The sequence below is a fragment of the Pseudophryne corroboree genome, chromosome 2, assembly GCF_028390025.1.
Source record: "Pseudophryne corroboree isolate aPseCor3 chromosome 2, aPseCor3.hap2, whole genome shotgun sequence".
Classification (NCBI taxonomy): Eukaryota; Metazoa; Chordata; class Amphibia; order Anura; family Myobatrachidae; genus Pseudophryne; species Pseudophryne corroboree.
Window position 1 is genome coordinate 757,891 of NC_086445.1, and position 21,160 is coordinate 779,050.

General features: G+C 50.4%; 1 protein-coding gene across 1 annotated transcript in view; it reads left to right on the top strand.

The window, feature by feature from the left end:
- DCHS1 (dachsous cadherin-related 1) overlaps positions 1-15,246 on the top strand; it is a 131,806-nt gene extending 116,560 nt beyond the window's left edge. Inside the window, exons 19-20 of the mRNA XM_063950773.1 lie at positions 10,870-11,011; positions 11,228-15,246. Of these exons, the coding sequence (XP_063806843.1) occupies positions 10,870-11,011; positions 11,228-13,830 (2,745 nt within the window). The 3' untranslated portion in view covers positions 13,831-15,246. The remainder of the gene's footprint in view (positions 1-10,869; positions 11,012-11,227) is intronic.
- Positions 15,247-21,160: the final 5,914 nt, after the last annotated feature.

Here is a 21,160-nt window from a genome sequence, read left to right on the forward strand (position 1 = left end):
GGTATGACATGTCTGTCAGTGCTACATTCCCCACCCACATACATGACATCACACATATATGTATCTGGTATGACCTGTCTGTCAGTGCTACATTCCCCACCCACATACATGACATCACACATATATGTATCCAGTATGATCTGTCTGTCAGTGCTACATTCCCCACCCACATACATGACATCACACATATATGTATCCAGTATGATCTGTCTGTCAGTGCTACATTCCCCACCCACATACATGACATAACACATATATGTATCTGGTATGATCTGTCTGTCAGTGCTACATTCCACACCCACATACATGACATCACACATATATGTATCCAGTATGATCTGTCTGTCAGTGCTACATTCCCCACCCACATACATGACATCACACATATATGTATCCAGTATGATCTGTCTGTCAGTGCTACATTCCCCACCCACATACATGACATCACACATATATGTATCCAGTATGATCTGTCTGTCAGTGCTACATTCCCCACCCACATACATGACATCACACATATATGTATACAGTATGATCTGTCTGTCAGTGCTACATTCCCCACCCACATATATGACATCACACATATATGCATCTGGTATGACCTGTCTGTCAGTGCTACATTCCCCACCCACATACATGACATCACACATATATGCATCTGGTATGACCTGTCTGTCAGTGCTACTTTCCCCACCCACATACATGACATCACACATATATGCATCTGGTATGACATGTCTGTCAGTGCTACATTCCCCACCCACATACATGACATCACACATATATGCATCCGGTATTATCTGTCTGTCAGTGCTACATTCCCCACCCACATACATGACATCACACATATATGCATCCAGTATGATCTCTCTGTCAGTGTTACATTCCCCACCCACATACATGACATCACACATATATGTATCCGGTATGACCTGTCTGTCAGTGCTACAATACCCACCTACATACATGACATCTCACATATATGTATCCGGTATGATGTCTGTCAGTGCTACAATACCCACCCACATACATGACATCACACATATATGTATCCGGTATGATCTGTCATTTGAAGAAAAATAACCCATTTCTTCTGAGAATTAATCATGGTGTAAATGATTTTGGGGTGAGTATAATTGGCTGCAATCAGCAAATTTCTGGAGAGTTTCTGGATTTGCCTTTTGAATCATTGCGACTCTCAGGAATCTCCCCGGTTCCTGCATCTCGCAATTTATTAAATTGACCCCTTTGATCAGTTGTAATCCAGAGACGGCATAACAGAACAGATATCTGACAGTATAAACGCTGCCGCACTACTCAATAAATACGCAAAGGCATGTCTTACCAATTCCACCACATTTGTGTCACCGGTAGTAACTCCTCCTCTCTCATCTCTTTCTCATCTCTGTGCTATCTCTCACCTCGCCCCCTGCATCTCTCTCTCGTATCTGTGCCACCCTTCAACCTCTCACCTCGCCCCCCTCATCTCCCTCATCTCTGTGCCCTCTTCTGTCTCTCACCCTGCCCCCCTCATCTCTCTCATCTCTGTGCCTGCCTCCTGTCTCTCAACTCACCCCCATCTCTCTCATCTCTGTGCCCCCCTTCTGTCTCTCACCCTGCCCCCTTATCTCTTTCATCTCTGTGCCCGCCTCCTGTCTCTCACCTCGCCCCCCTCATCTCCCTCATCTCTGTGCCCTCTTCTGTCTCTCACCCTGCCCCCTTTTCTCTTTCTCATCTCTGTGCCCCCCTTCTACCTCTCACCTCGCCCCCCTCATCTCCCTCATCTCTGTGCCCTCTTCTGTCTCTCAACTCACCCCCATCTCTCTCATCTCTGTGCCTGCCTCCTGTCTCTCAACTCACCCCAATCTCTCATCTCTGTGCCCCCCTTCTGTCTCTCACCCTGCCCTCTTATCTCTTTCTCATCTCTGTGCCCCCCTTCTACCTCTTACCTCGCCTCCCTCATCTCCCTCTCATCTCTGTTCCCTCTTCTGTTTCTCATCCTCCCCTCATCTCTCTCATCTCTGTGCCCCCACCTGCTGTCTCTCACCTCGCCCCCTGCATCCCTCTCTCGTATCTGTGCCACCCTTCTACCTCTCACCTCGCCCCCCTCATCTCTTTCATCACTGTGCTCTCTTCTGTCTCTCACCCTGCCCCCTTATCTCTTTCATCTCTGTGCCTGCCTCCTGTCTCTCACATTGCCCCCATTTCTCTCATCTCTATGCCCCCCTTCTGTCTCTCACCCTGCCCCCTTATCTCTTTCTCATCTCTGTGCCCCCCTTCTACCTCTTACCTCGCCTCCCTCATCTCCCTCTCATCTCTGTTCCCTCTTCTGTTTCTCATCCTCCCCTCATCTCTCTCATCTCTGTGCCCGCCTCCTGGCTCTCAACTCACCCCCATCTCTCTCATCTCTGTGCCTGCCTCCTGTCTCTCACCTTGCCCCCATTTCTCTCATTTCTATGCCCCCCTTCTGTCTCTCACCCTGCCCCCTTATCTCTTGCTCATCTCTGTGCCCATCTTCTGTCTCTTACTTTGCTCCTCCTCATCTCTCTCTCTCATCTCTGTGCCCTTCCTTCAGTCTCTCACCTCGCCCCCCTTTCATTTCTGTGCCCCCATTCTGTCTCTCACCTCACCCTCTCTCATCTCTCTCTCATCTCTGTGCTCCCCCTTCTATTTCTCACCTCACCCCCTCTCATCTCTCTCTTATCTCTGTGCTCCCCCTTCTGTCTCTCACCTCACCCCCTCTCATCTCTCTCTTATCTCTGTGCTCCCCCTTCTCTCTCTCATCCTCCCCTCATCTCTCTCATCTGTTGCGCCCCCTTCTGTCTCTCACCTCACCCCCCTCTCATCTCTCTCTCATCTCTGTGCTCCCCCTTCTGTCTCTCACCTCACCCCCCTCTCATCTCTCTCTCATCTCTGTGCTCCCGCTTCTGTCTCTCATCCTCCCCTCATCTCTCTCATCTGTGCCGCCCCCTTCTGTCTCTCACCTCACCCCCTCTCATCTTTCTCTCATCTCTGTTCTCCCCCTTCTGTCTCTCATCCTCCCCTCATCTCTCTCATCTGTGCCGCCCCCTTCTGTCTCTCACCTCACCCCCTCTCATCTCTCTCTCATCTCTGTGCTCCCCCTTCTGTCTCTCACCTCACCCCCTCTCATCTCTCTCTCATCTCTGTGCTCCCCCTTCTGTCTCTCATCCTCCCCTCATCTCTCTCATCTCTGTGCTCCCCCTTCTGTCTCTCATCCTCCCCTCATCTCTCTCATCTCTGTGCTCCCCCTTCTGTCTCTCACCTCACCCTCTCTCATCTCTGTGCTCCCGCTTCTGTCTCTCATCCTCCCCTCATCTCTCTCATCTGTGCCGCCCCCTTCTGTCTCTCACCTCACCCTCTCTCATCTCTGTGCTCCCGCTTCTGTCTCTCATCCTCCCCTCATCTCTCTCATCTGTGCCGCCCCCTTCTGTCTCTCACCTCACCCTCTCTCATCTCTCTCTCATCTCTGTGCTCCCCCTTCTATTTCTAACCTCACCCCCTCTTATCTCTCTCTCATCTCTGTGCTCCCCCTTCTATTTCTCACCTCACCCCCTCTCATCTCTCTCTCATCTCTGTGCTCCCCCTTCTATTTCTCACCTCACCCCCTCTCATCTCTCTCTCATCTCTGTGCTCCCCCTTCTATTTCTCACCTCACCCCCTCTCATCTCTCTCTCATCTCTGTGCTCCCCCTTCTATTTCTCACCTCTCCCCCTCTCATCTCTCTCTTATCTCTGTGCTCCCCGTTCTGTCTCTCATCCTCCCCTCATCTCTCTCATCTGTGCCGCCCCCTTTTGTCTCTCACCTCACCCCCTCTCATCTCTCTCTTATCTCTGTACTCCCCCTTCTGTCTCTCATCCTCCCCTTATCTCTCTCATCTGTGCCGCCCCCTTCTGTCTCTCACCTCACCCTCTCTCATCTCTGTGCCGCCCCCTTCTGTCTCTCATCCTCCCCTCATCTCTCTCATCTGTGTTCTGCCCCCTTTTGTCTCTCACCCCACCCCCTCTCATCTCTCTCTTATCTCTGTACTCCCCCTTCTGTCTCTCATCCTCCCCTTATCTCTCTCATCTGTGCCGCCCCTTCTGTCTCTCACCTCACCCTCTCTCATCTCTGTGCCGCCCCCTTCTGTCTCTCATCCTCCCCTCATCTCTCTCATCTGTGCCGCCCCCTTCTGTCTCTCACCTCACCCCCTCTCATCTCTCTCTCATCTCTGTGCCACCCCTTCTGTCTCTCACCTCACCCCCTCTCATCTCTCTCTCATCTCTGTGCTCCCCCTTCTATTTCTCACCTCACCCCCTCTCATCTCTCTCTCATCTCTGTGCTCCCCCTTCTATTTCTCACCTCACCCCCTCTCATCTCTCTCTCATCTCTGTGCTCCCCCTTCTCTCTCTCACCTCACCCCCTCTCATCTCTCTCTTATCTCTGTGCTCCCCCTTCTGTCTCTCACCTCACCCCCTCTCATCTCTCTCTCATCTCTGTGCTCCCCCTTCTGTCTCTCACCTCACCCCCTCTCATCTCTCTCTCATCTCTGTGCTCCCCCTTCTGTCTCTCATCCTCCCCTCATCTCTCTCATCTGTGCCGCTCCCTTCTGTCTCTCACCTCACCCTCTCTCATCTCTGTGCTCCCGCTTCTGTCTCTCATCCTCCCCTCATCTCTCTCATCTGTGCCGCCCCCTTCTGTCTCTCACCTCACCACCTCTCATCTTTCTCTCATCTCCGTGCTCCCCCTTCTGTCTCTCACCTCACCCCCTCTCATCTCTCACTCATCTCTGTGCCCCCCCTTCTGTCTCTCACCTCACCCCCTCTCATCTCTCTCTCATCTCTGTGCTCCCCCTTCTATTTCTCACCTCACCCCCTCTCATCTCTCTCTCATCTCTGTGCTCCCCCTTCTATTTCTCACCTCACCCCCTCTCATCTCTCTCTCATCTCTGTGCTCCCCCTTCTATTTCTCACCTCACCCCCTCTCATCTCTCTCTCATCTCTGTGCTCCCCCTTCTATTTCTCACCTCACCCCCTCTCATCTCTCTCTCATCTCTGTGCTCCCCCTTCTGTCTCTCATCCTCCCCTCATCTCTCTCATCTGTGCCGCCCCCTTCTGTCTCTCACCTCACCCCCTCTCAGATCTCACTCATCTCTGTGCCCCCCCTTCTGTCTCTCACCTCACCCCCTTTCATCTCTCTCTCATCTCTGTGCTCCCCCTTCTATTTCTCACCTCACCCCCTCTCATCTCTCTCTCATCTCTGTGCTCCCCCTTCTATTTCTCATCTCACCCCCTCTCATCTCTCTCTTATCTCTGTGCTCCCCCTTCTGGCTCTCATCCTCCCCTCATCTCTCTCATCTGTGCCGCCCCCTTCTGTCTCTCACCTCACCCCCTCTCATCTCTCTCTCATCTCTGTGCTCCCCCTTCTCTCTCTCACCTCACCCCCTCTCATCTCTCTCTTATCTCTGTGCTCCCCCTTCTGTCTCTCACCTCACCCCCTCTCATCTCTCTCTTATCTCTGTGCTCCCCCTTCTGTCTCTCACCTCACCCCCTCTCATCTCTCTCTCATCTCTGTGCTCCCCCTTCTGTCTCTCATCCTCCACTCATCTCTCTCATCTGTGCCGCCCCCTTCTGTCTCTCACCTCACCCCCTCTCATCTCTCTCTCATCTCTGTGCCCCCCCTTCTGTCTCTCACCTCACCCCCTCTCATCTCTCTCTCATCTCTGTGCTCCCCCTTCTGTCTCTCACCTCACCCTCTCTCATCTCTGTGCTCCCCCTTCTATTTCTCACCTCACCCTCTCTCATCTCTGTGCTCCCCCTTATGTCTCTCATCCTCCCCTCATCTCTCTCATCTGTGCCGCCCCCTTCTGTCTCTCACCTCACCCTCTCTCATCTCTGTGCTCCCCCTTCTATTTCTCACCTCACCCTCTCTCATCTCTGTGCTCCCGCTTCTGTCTCTCATCCTCCCCTCATCTCTCTCATCTGTGCCGCCCCCTTCTGTCTCTCACCTCACCCCCTCTCATCTCTCTCTCATCTCCGTGCCCCCCCTTCTGTCTCTCACCTCACCTCCTCTCATCTCTCTCTCATCTCTGTGCTCCCCCTTCTCTCTCTCACCTCACCCTCTCTCATCTCTCTCTCATCTCTGTGCTCCCCCTTCTGTCTCTCATCCTCCCCTCATCTCTCTCATCTGTGCCGCCCCCTTCTGTCTCTCACCTCACCACCTCTCATCTTTCTCTCATCTCCGTGCTCCCCCTTCTGTCTCTCACCTCACCCCCTCTCATCTCTCACTCATCTCTGTGCCCCCCCTTCTGTCTCTCACCTCACCCCCTTTCATCTCTCTCTCCTCTCTGTGCTCCCCCTTCTATTTCTCACCTCACCCCCTCTCATCTCTCTCTCATCTCTGTGCTCCCCCTTCTATTTCTCACCTCACCCCCTCTCATCTCTCTCTTATCTCTGTGCTCCCCCTTCTGGCTCTCATCCTCCCCTCATCTCTCTCATCTGTGCCGCCCCCTTCTGTCTCTCACCTCACCCCCTCTCATCTCTCTCTCATCTCTGTGCTCCCCCTTCTCTCTCTCACCTCACCCCCTCTCATCTCTCTCTTATCTCTGTGCTCCCCCTTCTGTCTCTCACCTCACCCCCTCTCATCTCTCTCTTATCTCTGTGCTCCCCCTTCTGTCTCTCACCTCACCCCCTCTCATCTCTCTCTCATCTCTGTGCTCCCCCTTCTGTCTCTCATCCTCCCCTCATCTCTCTCATCTGTGCCGCCCCCTTCTGTCTCTCACCTCACCCCCTATCATCTCTCTCTCATCTCTGTGCCCCCCCTTCTGTCTCTCACCTCACCCCCTCTCATCTCTCTCTCATCTCTGTGCTCCCCCTTCTGTCTCTCACCTCACCCTCTCTCATCTCTGTGCTCCCCCTTCTATTTCTCACCTCACCCTCTCTCATCTCTGTGCTCCCCCTTATGTCTCTCATCCTCCCCTCATCTCTCTCATCTGTGCCGCCCCCTTCTGTCTCTCACCTCACCCTCTCTCATCTCTGTGCTCCCCCTTCTATTTCTCACCTCACCCTCTCTCATCTCTGTGCTCCCGCTTCTGTCTCTCATCCTCCCCTCATCTCTCTCATCTGTGCCGCCCCCTTCTGTCTCTCACCTCACCCCCTCTCATCTCTCTCTCATCTCCGTGCCCCCCCTTCTGTCTCTCACCTCACCTCCTCTCATCTCTCTCTCATCTCTGTGCTCCCCCTTCTCTCTCTCACCTCACCCTCTCTCATCTCTCTCTCATCTCTGTGCTCCCCCTTCTGTCTCTCATCCTCCCCTCATCTCTCTCATCTGTGCCGCCCCCTTCTGTCTCTCACCTCACCCCCTCTCATCTTTCTCTCATCTCTGTGCTCCCCCTTCTCTCTCTCACCTCACCCCCTCTCATCTCTCTCTTATCTCTGTGCTCCCCCTTCTGTCTCTCACCTCACCCCCTCTCATCTCTCTCTTATCTCTGTGCTCCCCCTTCTGTCTCTCACCTCACCCCCTCTCATCTCTCTCTCATCTCTGTGCTCCCCCTTCTGTCTCTCACCTCACCCCCTCTCATCTCTCTCTTATCTCTGTGCTCCCCCTTCTGTCTCTCACCTCACCCCCTCTCATCTCTCTCTCATCTCTGTGCTCCCCCTTCTGTCTCTCATCCTCCCCTCATCTCTCTCATCTGTGCCGCCCCCTTCTGTCTCTCACCTCACCCCCTCTCATCTCTCTCTCATCTCTGTTCTCCCCCTTCTGTCTCTCATCCTCCCCTCATCTCTCTCATCTGTGCCACCCCCTTCTGTCTCTCACCTCACCCCCTCTCATCTCTCTCTCATCTCTGTGCCCCCCCTTCTGTCTCTCACCTCACCCCCTCTCATCTCTCTCTCATCTCTGTGCTCCCCCTTCTGTCTCTCACCTCACCCCCTCTCATCTCTCTCTCATCTCTGTTCTCCCCCTTCTGTCTCTCATCCTCCCCTCATCTCTCTCATCTGTGCCGCCCCCTTCTGTCTCTCACCTCACCCCCTCTCATCTCTCTCTCATCTCTGTTCTCCCCCTTCTGTCTCTCATCCTCCCCTCATCTCTCTCATCTGTGCCACCCCCTTCTGTCTCTCACCTCACCCCCTCTCATCTCTCTCTCATCTCTGTGCCCCCCCTTCTGTCTCTCACCTCACCCCCTCTCATCTCTCTCTCATCTCTGTGCTCCCCCTTCTATTTCTCACCTCACCCTCTCTCATCTCTGTGCTCCCCCTTATGTCTCTCATCCTCCCCTCATCTCTCTCATCTGTGCCGCCCCCTTCTGTCTCTCACCTCACCCTCTCTCATCTCTGTGCTCCCCCTTCTATTTCTCACCTCACCCTCTCTCATCTCTGTGCTCCCGCTTCTGTCTCTCATCCTCCCCTCATCTCTCTCATCTGTGCCGCCCCCTTCTGTCTCTCACCTCACCCCCTCTCATCTCTCTCTCATCTCCGTACCCCCCCTTCTGTCTCTCACCTCACCTCCTCTCATCTCTCTCTCATCTCTGTGCTCCCCCTTCTCTCTCTCACCTCACCCTCTCTCATCTCTCTCTCATCTCTGTGCTCCCCCTGCTGTCTCTCATCCTCCCCTCATCTCTCTCATCTGTGCCGCCCCCTTCTGTCTCTCACCTCACCCCCTCTCATCTTTCTCTCATCTCCGTGCTCCCCCTTCTGTCTCTCACCTCACCCCCTCTCATCTTTCTCTCATCTCTGTTCTCCCCCTTCTGTCTCTCACCTCACCCCCTCTCATCTCCGTGCTCCCCCTTCTGTCTCTCATCCTCCCCTCATCTCTCTCATCTGTGCCGCCCCCTTCTGTCTCTCACCTCACCCCCTCTCATCTCTCTCTCATCTCTGTGCTCCCCGTTCTGTCTCTCACCTCACCCCCTCTCATCTCTCTCTTATCTCTGTGCTCCCCCTTCTGTCTCTCACCTCACCCCCTCTCATCTCTCTCTTATCTCTGTGCTCCCCCTTCTGTCTCTCACCTCACCCCCTCTCATCTCTCTCTCATCTCTGTGCTCCCCCTTCTGTCTCTCATCCTCCCCTCATCTCTCTCATCTGTGCCGCCCCCTTCTGTCTCTCACCTCACCCCCTCTCATCTCTCTCTCATCTCTGTGCCCCCCCTTCTGTCTCTCACCTCACCCCCTCTCATCTCTCTCTCATCTCTGTGCTCCCCCTTCTGTCTCTCACCTCACCCTCTCTCATCTCTGTGCTCCCCCTTCTATTTCTCACCTCACCCTCTCTCATCTCTGTGCTCCCCCTTATGTCTCTCATCCTCCCCTCATCTCTCTCATCTGTGCCGCCCCCTTCTGTCTCTCACCTCACCCTCTCTCATCTCTGTGCTCCCCCTTCTATTTCTCACCTCACCCTCTCTCATCTCTGTGCTCCCGCTTCTGTCTCTCATCCTCCCCTCATCTCTCTCATCTGTGCCGCCCCCTTCTGTCTCTCACCTCACCCCCTCTCATCTCTCTCTCATCTCCGTGCCCCCCCTTCTGTCTCTCACCTCACCTCCTCTCATCTCTCTCTCATCTCTGTGCTCCCCCTTCTCTCTCTCACCTCACCCTCTCTCATCTCTCTCTCATCTCTGTGCTCCCCCTTCTGTCTCTCATCCTCCCCTCATCTCTCTCATCTGTGCCGCCCCCTTCTGTCTCTCACCTCACCCCCTCTCATCTTTCTCTCATCTCCGTGCTCCCCCTTCTGTCTCTCACCTCACCCCCTCTCATCTTTCTCTCATCTCTGTTCTCCCCCTTCTGTCTCTCACCTCACCCCCTCTCATCTCTCTCTCATCTCCGTGCTCCCCCTTCTGTCTCTCATCCTCCCCTCATCTCTCTCATCTGTGCCACCCCCTTCTGTCTCTCACCTCACCCCCTCTCATCTTTCTCTCATCTCTGTTCTCCCCCTTCTGTCTCTCACCTCACCCCCTCTCATCTCTCTCTCATCTCCGTGCTCCCCCTTCTGTCTCTCATCCTCCCCTCATCTCTCTCATCTGTGCCACCCCCTTCTGTCTCTCACCTCACCCCTCATCTCTTTCTCATCTCTGTTCTCCCCCTTCTGTCTCTCACCTCACCCCCTCTCATCTCTTTCATCTCTGTGCTCCCCCTTCTGTCTCTCACCTCACACCTCATCTCTCTCTCATCTCTGTTCTCCCCCTTCTGTCTCTCAACTCAGCCCTCTATCTCTCTGTCATCTCTGTGCCTCCCCTTCTGTCTGTCACCTCGCCCCAACCCTCATCTCTGCACCCCCTCCTTCTGTCTCTCACCTCCCCCCACCCCTTATCTCTCTCATCTCTGAACCCATCTATATTTCTCTCATATTTATCCTCCTTCTACCTCGTCTTTCATGCATATCTCCCTTCCCCCTTGTCTCTCTCATCTCTAACACCCTCCCCATTTGCCTCTCTGTCATCTCACCCCCTTATCTCTTTCTCACGTCTGTGCCCCCCTTCTGTCTCTCATCTATGTGCCCCATCTCTCTCTCACCTCACCCCCCCTCATCTCTCTCATCTCTGTACCCCCCTTCTATCTCTCATCTATGTGCCCCATCTCTCTCTCACCTCACCCCCCTCATCTCTCTCATCTCTGTACCCCATCTATATTTCTCTCATATTTATCCTCCTTCTACCTCATCTCTTTCTTTCATGCCCATCTCCCTCCACCTTGTCTCTCATCTCACTCCCTTTCCGCGTGCATTGTCTATGATCACACAGCCGCAGCGCCACCCTTGCAATGAGCATGATGTAATAATTCATGTGCGTGTGCCACATATGATTACTGTATATCATAGATGTATAATCTCGGAGTACTCCCTCTGGTAACCTGCCATCGCTGTGATAATCACTCAGACTCCATCTCATCAGGTGACCGTTTCGGAGCACACTCAGGCTTGGACTCCACTTATCACCATCTCTGCCACCGATCGCGACTCTGGGGAGAACAGCAGAATCACTTACAAAGTGGTGTCATCAGGAAGCGGAACGTTTTACATCCATCCAGACAATGGTACGATTGCAGATCACATTGGTGCCTCTCCCATTCTCACTGCATGTGCTTCCATAGATAGAGCTCTGCATAACGGAGCAATGATTACTGTTCCGCTGTCATTAGTGAGGTACGTTAGACAATAGCTAATACCGCCATGGTGGGGTGGGGTGGGAGGGGGGGGACTTGCTTAAGGTCTGAACTTCGTTGGCCAATAACACATCATCTGTCTTTCAGGGACCCTATTTACAGTGCAGGCCATGGAATTGGATGCCTTGTGGCCACTGGTGGATGTGTTGGTAGAAGCTCGAGACCATGGTTCCCCGAGTCTTGCATCCCTTGTAACAGTGCAAATCCTCATAATGGATATTAATGACCATGCCCCGACCTTCCCACAACAGCAATACACGGCTTCTGTTCCTGAGGACCTTCCACTGGGGAGCACTCTTCTGATTCTAGAGGCCACTGACGCGGACCTGACCCCAGAAAACTCCGTGCTGGATTACACCATTCTGAGCGGCAATGTTGGAAACGTTTTCCAGGTACAAGGTGGAGTACGCTTGTGGAATGGTAATTTTCAGCACATCGCCTCAGTCATCTTGACAGACGTCCTAGATTTTGAGACCATTCACACTTATAACCTGACATTGGGTGCATCTGACAGAGGTGTCCCCCAAAGAAGCCACTCTGTTCACGTCCTAATCTCCATATCGGATGTCAATGATAATCCTCCAGTATTCCCACGCCCTGATTACAGCGTTCTCCTTAGCGAAGCTGCTCCTGTGGGTGCCGAGGTGCTGCGGGTCTTGGCGCAGGATTCCGATTCTGGCGACAATGGTATGGTTCATTACAGAATCACATCTGGAGACGAGAGCCGGCTTTTCCAGATCAATGAGGCAACAGGGGCTATAAAGCTAGTCCGCCAGCTGGACAGGGAGAGGCAGGCTACACATACCCTGGTAGTCCTGGCTTTTGATGGCAGCAGTGGTCCAGCCAATTTTGCTCTTGTGCCCGTCACTGTGGAGGTGCGTGATATCAATGACAACAAACCTTACTTTCCAGTACAGATCCTGACCACCAATATTAGAGAAAACCGACCAGCAAATACCTTGCTCACTGTTATTCATGCCATCGATTTGGACACAGGCATGTTTGGTCAGCTGCTCTACACCATGCTGGAGCTTCCATCAACAGAACCAGGCCTTCTCACTGGGAAAGATGTATTCTCCGTCAACAGGACTTCAGGGGAGCTGCTGTCACGGCAGAGCTTTGACTATGAGCGCAGCAAAGCGTTCAATATGATTATAAAAGCTACAGATGCTGGAAACTTTTCAGCTACAGTCACTGTGCAGGTCCTCGTGACCGGGGAAGATGAGTATGACCCTGTGTTTGTGTCCACATACTTCAATTTCGAGGTGCCAGAGGAAGCTGCTAAAGGTCAGACCATTGGCCGTGTTCAGGCCACAGATGAAGATGAAGGAGCTGATGGAGTGGTTCTTTACTCATTCTCTAAATCGTCGCCATACTTTGGAATCAACGAAACCACAGGTTATGTTTACTTGAAAGTAGACAGCCAAAGACACCGTTCTGGCCGGTCCAAAAGAGAGACTAGGGAGATGACACTGGAGGTTCATGCCCACAGCCCCTTACCATCTTCACGTGTTGCCATGGCTCAGCTTACAGTGGACATTACTCATACATCATTTGGTTTGGCCCCTGACCTGAATTTGTTACTCATAGTATCTGTGGCTTCCTCATTGGCAGTGGTGGTGGTACTGGCTGCAGTAGCCATTATTCTGGTGGTTTGTAGGTCTCGGGGGACACAGAAGAAACGACAAGAAGCTGATGCCCAACTGGACACTTTACAGGGAAGTACCTTGCCAAGGATTGGGCATGACAAATCAGCACTCGGCAGTGGTGATAGAATTTATCACCAGACTCTTCCGGGCTACTCCATGGAATCTTCCACCGTTGATGGGTCGTATACAAGAGGAGGGTCTCTAGACCCCTCACATTCCAGTGGTCGCGGATCGGCTGAAGCTGCTGAAGATGATGAAATCCGTATGATCAATGAATATCCTCGAGTTTCAAGTATTACATCCTCCATGCAAGAGCACATATCTGCACGTGGACCTGATTCTGGAATCCAGCAAGATGCTGATCAACTGTCTGATATCTCCTGTGACCCCTCCATGGATAGTGGACAATGGTTCAAGAACAAAAAGGCTTCTTGTCAGTCACAACTTTATCGAGATGATAGCGGAGGAGGTGCTTTTATGGGGGTAGGTTGTGGGCTTAACATGTCTCATCCCAAGGACTACACTTTCCCTGAAGATGGCAAACCATCCGTGGAAGGATCCCTGACAGCTATTGTGGCTAGTGATGAGGAGTTACGTGGCAGCTACAACTGGGATTATTTACTGAATTGGTGCCCTCAGTTTCAGCCGTTGGCCAGTGTGTTCATGGAGATTGCCCGACTCAAGGATGAGTCAGCATTGAGAAGACCTTTCCAACCAAAACCCAAAGCCATTCCTCAACCCCGTATTGATCCACCTCCTCTTATCACCTCTGTTGCCCACCCTGGTGCGAAGACCGTGCACCCTAAACCAGCTGTCACCAGAACCTTCCCTAATTTCTCCTCCCTACGCCGTTCCCCCATAACTCACGAGGCTTCCCTTTCAAGCTCGGCTATACCACCCAGCTTCTCCCCATCACTGTCTCCACTGGCAGCTCGCTCTCCTGTTGTATCCCCATTTGGTATCTCCCAGGGCCCATCAGCATCTATCCTTAGCGCAGAACACAGCCTCGACTCTGCCGGAGATCGGGAACTAAGTATTTAGCAATATCCAATCATCCAGGAGGATGCAGAACACATAAGAAATAGAAGAGATAAAACAACAACAGTCACAATTGGACAGAAAGTCTCTTATGGAAAGAGGCTAAAACTTTAAAAAGAAACGTAAAATGAAGGAAGATACAGACACTGTATCAGGTGGGTTAGGAGAAACCCATCCCTGATCAGAGCTATTTTTTGAGGCTTTATTAAGGTAATTCTTCTATGATATTTCCTACACGTGCCCCCTCTGTTGACCAGGGGTAGCCTTACGTGACTGGTGCAGCGTACAACGAAAGAGTTGGGGTGGAGACTTTCAGTCTAATGTCTGCTCGTAATGTATTCCTCAGCAATACCGCTGACAGACGCAGTCCTGCCGCCGACTGGCAGCTACTTTCCTTTCAGCATCTTCTTCACATCAGGCAGGACCTGCTCACCAGCAGCTTCATACAGCCAACTAAGGACCTGACCAGGCTCCCCTCCCGGATCACACGACCTGAATAGGTGCTGGTGTTAGGGACGTGTGACCCAGACAAGAATGTGATGTCACGTGTGACGAATTTAGTGTGAAGGTGAACGGACGGACAGTGGTGACTATTTGTTCCTGTAAACCTGAGTGCCGCACATTGCTCTGAATATATATATATATATATATATATATGAAATAACTTCGTAGAACATACTATGTATTATGTAGTAATGCATTTCATCATACGTGATCCCCAATATCCCATGTGGCATAGAAGGAAGGCCGGTAATGATGTGTGTGGGAAGTGTTATGTATACAGAGAATGTAGCTTTGGTTGCAGGTGAGGCTGTGGGTCTGGAGACGTTTGTATACAGTTATCAAGCCTTGTGCCATGTGGTCACATTAGTCATATCTGCAGATGGTGCTTGTTCTCAGAACCCGCTCCTTCCTATGAGAAAGAGTTCTGGGATGCAAAAAGGGATCCACTCTGCCACCTTATAACGGTGTGACTAGCGGCTCTGCGCATGTGTAACCCCAGGTCAACTTGCGGTGGTTTGGATATTTAATCATTCAGCCCCTGATAATGAATAGACCCCTAATATTGTATCAGTATAAGATACTGCCCAGGTACATTCTCTCATAACCCTGTTTTCCAACTGTAAATTACATTATTTACTCATCATTCTTCTACATTTCTAAACAAATCTATTAAATACCTGAATGATGATAACAGAATTCTATTACACCCTAAACAGACATTGGACGCTACACCCCAACATGACCTGACCACTGGCCATGACCATAATACATCTATTGCACCCTATACAGACATAGGACACTACACCCCCAACATGACCTGACCACTGGCCATGACCATAATACATCTATTACACCCTATATAGACATAGGACACTACACCCCAACATGACCTGACCACTGGCCATGACCATAATACATCTATTACACCCTATACAGACATAGGACACTACACCCCCAACATGACCTGACCACTGGCCATGACCATAATACATCTATTACACCCTATACAGACATAGGACACTACACCCCAACATGACCTGACCACTGGCCATGACCATAATACATCTATTACACCCTATACAGACATAGGACGCTACACCCCAACATGACCCGACCACTGACCGTGACCATAATACATCTATTACACCCTATACAGATATAGGATGCTACACCCCCAACATGACCTGACAACTGGCCGTGACCATAATACATCTATTACACCCTATACAGACACAGGACACTACACCCCCAACATGACCTGACCACTGGCCATGACTATAATACATCTATTACTCCCTATACAGACACAGGACACTACACCCCCAACATGACCTGACCACTGGCCATGACCATAATACATCTATTACACTCTATACAGACATAGGACACTACACCCCAAACATGACCTGACCACTGGCCATGACCATAATACATACACCCCCAACATGACCTGACCACTGGCCATGACCATAATACATCTATTACTCCCTATACAGACATAGGACACTACACCCCCAACATGACCTGATCACTGGCCATGACCATAATACACCTATCACTCCCTATACAGACATAGGACACTACACCCCCAACATGACCTAATCACTGGCCATGACCATAATACATCTATTACACTCTATACAGACATAGGACACTACACCCCAAACATGACCTGACCACTGGCCATTACCATAATACATACACCCCCAACATGACCTGACCACTGGCCATGACCATAATACATCTATTACTCCCTATACAGACATAGGACACTACACCCCCAACATGACCTGATCACTGGCCATGGCCATAATACATCTATTACACCCTATACAGACATAGGACACTACACCCCTAACATGACCTGATCACTGGCCATGACCATAATACGTCTATTACACACCCCAACATGACCTGACCACTAGACATTACCATAATACATCTATTACACCCTATACAGACATAGGACACTACACCCCTAACATGACCTGATCACTGGCCATGACCATAATACGTCTATTACACACCCCAACATGACCTGACCACTAGACATTACCATAATACATCTATTACACCCTATACAGACATAGGACAGTACACCCCAACATGACCTGACCACTGGCCGTGACCATAATACATCTATTACACCCTATACAGACACAGGACACTATACCCCCAACATGACCTGACCACTGGCCATGACCATAATACATTTATTACACCCTATACAGACATAGGACAGTACACCCCAACATGACCTGACCACTGGCCGTGACCATAATACATCTATTACACCCTATACAGACACAGGACACTACACCACCAACATGACCTGAAAACTATAAAACAAGTGAATGTAATTCTGGGCAACTAATCAATATTAAAATTAAGCACACACATTTTCAGGAATAATATGTAAAAAGTTAAGATTACCCAAAAACTGAAGGACAAATGGTAATTATTCATCATACAGGGGCTGTATATAAGAATGTGATTTTAGTTTAAGATAACTGTATGAAATGTATCTACATAGCCTCCAACTGGACCTTTTTTATGGTCTGTACCTGCCAAAAAGGACTTTGTACTGATCTTTGACTCTCCAAATTTACATTGAAAATATAGGAAAGGGGGCATGGCCACGCCCACGTTCCTAATTTGTACCCGTTTTTATGCGTAAAATGTTGGAGGGTGTGTATCTAGTCTGCATCAATGTATAGATATGAGTAAGCTTATGGTGTAATGTGCCCGAGACAGAGAGCTTATGGTGTAATGTGTCCGAGACAGAGAGCTTATGGTGTAATGTGTCCGGGAGAGAGAGCTTATGGTGTAATGTGCCCAAACAGAGAGTTTATGGTTAATGTGTCCAGTAATTCAAGTTTATCGTCTAACATGTGCCCAGGACAGAAACTATATGAAGAGGAAATCTGTGGTGGAATGTGTGATCTAGACAGGAAATCTATTGTGGAACGCATGACCTAGACAGGAAATCTGTGACGGATTGTGTGGCCTAGACAGGAAAATCTGTGGTGGAATGCGTGACCTAGACAGGAAATCTGTGGTGGAATGTGTGACCTAGACAGGAAAATCTATGGTGGAATGCATGACCTAGACAGGAAATTTGTGATGGAATGCGTGGCCTAGACAGAAAATCTATGGTGGAATGCATGACTTAGACAGGAAGTTTGTGATGGAATGTGTGACCTAGACAGGAAGTTTATGATGGAATGCGTGACCTAGACAGGAAATCTATGGTGGAATGCGTGACCTAGACAGGAAGTTTGTGGTAGAATGCGTGACCTAGGCAGGAAATTTGTGGTGGAACGCATGACCTAGACAGGAAATCTGTAGTGGAATGCGTGACCTAGACAGGAATTCTGTGGTGGTACGCGTGACCTAGACAGGAAGTCTGTGGTGTAATATGTTACTAACAGAAGGAGTGGCCCAACAACTAAAAGTGTGGCAAATGAGAAGCCCTAATTGAATAAAATATGTTAAAATATGCTGCATCACCTCTAGTTATCACCGGGGCAGAAAGCCTCCTCAGCAATCATATGTAATATTGTATTTATAGTGAGAGAGGCACATCCTCCATCCACTGTACCCTCTCACGTTACTTCCCAACTCGCTCAGTAACTGCCCCGTGTCATTGCATGTCTAATCTTTTATGGTCCTTTAAAGAAACCAGCGTACTTACAAATAAAGACCGGTGTGTGTACCGTAAGTCACAGCAATGTTATAAAGGGGAGATTCCACCTCCAAAACGCTAAAGATCAGATGTTGGTTACAGATGGGGCCCCCCGCATTTAGTAAATGAAACTGTGTCCCATGTGCAATGGAATCTCCGTTCTGTACTCCCGTGTCTGCAGGATTATTCCATGTTCTAGAATGGTTCTTGTTTGTCCTTCTAGGGCCTTTTCTCCAGTGTTACCATAATGTTCCACATACAGTAAGGGGACAGCAACCCCCCCTCTCGTGCACCCCCAATGTATTTTATGTACGGTACAGGTCACCTTATCTGAAGTATTGAGGATGCAAGAAGGGGGCGGTCTCTCCCCTACATGTGTGTCTTGTATATTGCTCTACCTGTGTGTTTCTGAGTATTCACTCCAGCGTTATTTCTCAGTATTAGCCACCATTGCTCCCATAGCAATTAGTGTGAAGGAGGTGAAATACCCATGTGATGTATTATTACACCCCCTCTTATTTCCTCGTGTGTCTACCTACAGCATTCTCATCCTCCTCTATTCTCTCACAAAGTGACGTTGTGGAACTTTCCCTCATATCACAGACACTGTCCATTCTATACTGTCATCCCCACATCGCACCTGTCTGTCCGCGCAACAACATGGCTGAATATTTCCCATAATTCACTTGCAGTTGATGACACTGGGCCTGATTGTGAGTCCCGCAGGTCGGCATGCTAATGTGACTATGTGTTCCCTCGTAATGTGTGCACATCATTCCACCCTAGCTGCTCCATGCTGTGTGCAGAAGATCGGTCTGATTAAGGCATCAGAATTGGGCACAGCTGTGGCTACACGCCGATGAGACTTCCACCAGGCGGTTCTCTCAGGTGGAAGTCTCATCGGCGTGTAGGTTGCTATGGGGCATACGCAGAATTGCCTGTGTACATAGGAAATGTGCGGAGCTCGGGGCCAGGCCACTGTTGTCTATTATTGATAATCATCTAAATGCAGAAGTATCGCCTTACTGGCACCTTGTGTACAGATGCTGCTAACCAATTATCTCTATAGTGACCCTATATAAGATCATGAAAATGTATAAATTACAATGTCAGTATTATCCCCACAGTGCATCTCTAACTCCATAATAAGACATATCAGCATTATCTGCATAGGGTGCCTAATAACGATTACAGACAACTAAAGAAAATAAATGTAACATGTTAGTATTATCCTCTGAGTGAGCCTTGTAATACCAGTCAGTCAGTATAACCCCACAGAGCAGGGAGTGTACTCTTGTTCCTGCCCACCCGATAACTTATCACGTTATATTGTTACCTATCGGTATTATCCCAGTACATACCACATTATACAGGAGAGTATTGGCAGCTCGCTCCTCACCCGTCAGTATTACAGGAGAGTATTGGCAGCCCGCTCCTCACCCGTCAGTAGTACAGGAGAGTATTGGTAGCCCACTCCTCGTCCATCAGTAGTACAGGAGAGTATTGGTAGCCTGCTCCTCACCCGTCAGTATTACAGGAGAGTATTGGCAGCTCGCTCCTCACCCGTCAGTATTACAGGAGAGTATTGGTAGCCCGCTCCTCACCCGTCAGTAGTACAGGAGAGTATTGGTAGCCCGCTCCTTGTCCGTCAGTATTACAGGAGAGTATTGGCAGCCCGCTCCTCGTCCATCAGTATTACAGGAGAGTATTGGTAGCCCGCTCCTCGTCCATCAGTATTACAGGAGAGAATTGGTAGCCCGTTCCTCACCCATCAGTAGTACAGGAGAGTATTGGTAGCCCCCTCCTTGTCCGTCAGTATTACAGGAGAGTATTGGCAGCCCGCTCCTCGTCCATCAGTATTACAGGAGAGTATTGGTAGCCCGCTCCTCGTCCGTCAGTATTACAGGAGAGTATTGGCAGCCCGCTCATCACCCGTCAGTATTACAGGAGAGTATCGGTAGCCCGCTCCTCACCCATCAGTATTACAGGAGAGTATCGGTAGCCCGCACATCACCCGTCAGTAGTACAGGAGAGTATCGGTAGCCCGCTCATCACCCGTCAGTAGTACAGGAGAGTATTGGTAGCCCGCTCCTCACCCGTCAGTATTACAGGAGAGTATTGGTAGCCTGTTCCTTGTCCATCAGTATTACAGGAGAGTATCGGTAGCCCGCTCCTCGTCCATCAATATTACAGGAGAGTATCGGTAGCCCGCTCTTCACCCATCAGTAGTACAGGAGAGTATTGGTAGCCCGCTCCTCGTCCATCAGTAGTACAGGAGAGTATTGGCAGCCCGCTCCTCGTCCGTCAGTAGTACAGGAGAGTATTGGCAGCCCTCTCCTCACCCATCAGTATTACAGTAGAGTATTGGCAGCCCGCTCCTCACCCGTCAGTATTACAGGAGAGTATTGGCAGCCCGTTCCTCACCCGTCAGTATTACAGGAGAGTATTGGCAGCCCGTTCCTCACCCGTCAGTATTACAGGAGAGTATTGGTAGCCCGCTCCTCACCCATCAGTAGTACAGGAGAGTATTGGTAGCCCGCTCCTCGTCCATCAGTAGTACAGGAGAGTATTGGCAGCCCGCTCCTTGTCCGTCAGTATTACAGGAGAGTATTGGTAGCCCGCTCCTCGTCCATCAATATTACAGGAGAGTATCGGTAGCCCGCTCTTCACCCATCAGTAGTACAGGAGAGTATTGGCAGCCCTCTCCTCACCCGTCAGTATTACAGGAGAGTATTGGCAGCCCGCTCCTCACCTGTCAGTATTACAGGAGAGTATTGGCAGCCCGCTCCTCACCCATCAGTAGTACAGGAGAGTATTGGCAGCCCGCTCCTCACCTGTCCTCATTATCCCAGCCTATGACGTACCAGCAGTTAAAGGATCAGGTGTCTGGCATATATGAGATTATCCTCCACACTGCAGCTCATGAACAATATATTTCAGATCCTTATTTATTATACTCCAGAGAAACAACAGCGTTGCTTCATTTTCTATGTATTTAAAAAGCCTATGTTGGGGGGGATGTATGTGATAATTATTGTATTACAGGGTGGATATTGGGCACGAGGGGGGCACTGCTATGTACTCTACCACCCCTTCGTGTTACCAGTTCACAAGTGCCAACTTTTATACAAACTTCCTTTTTAC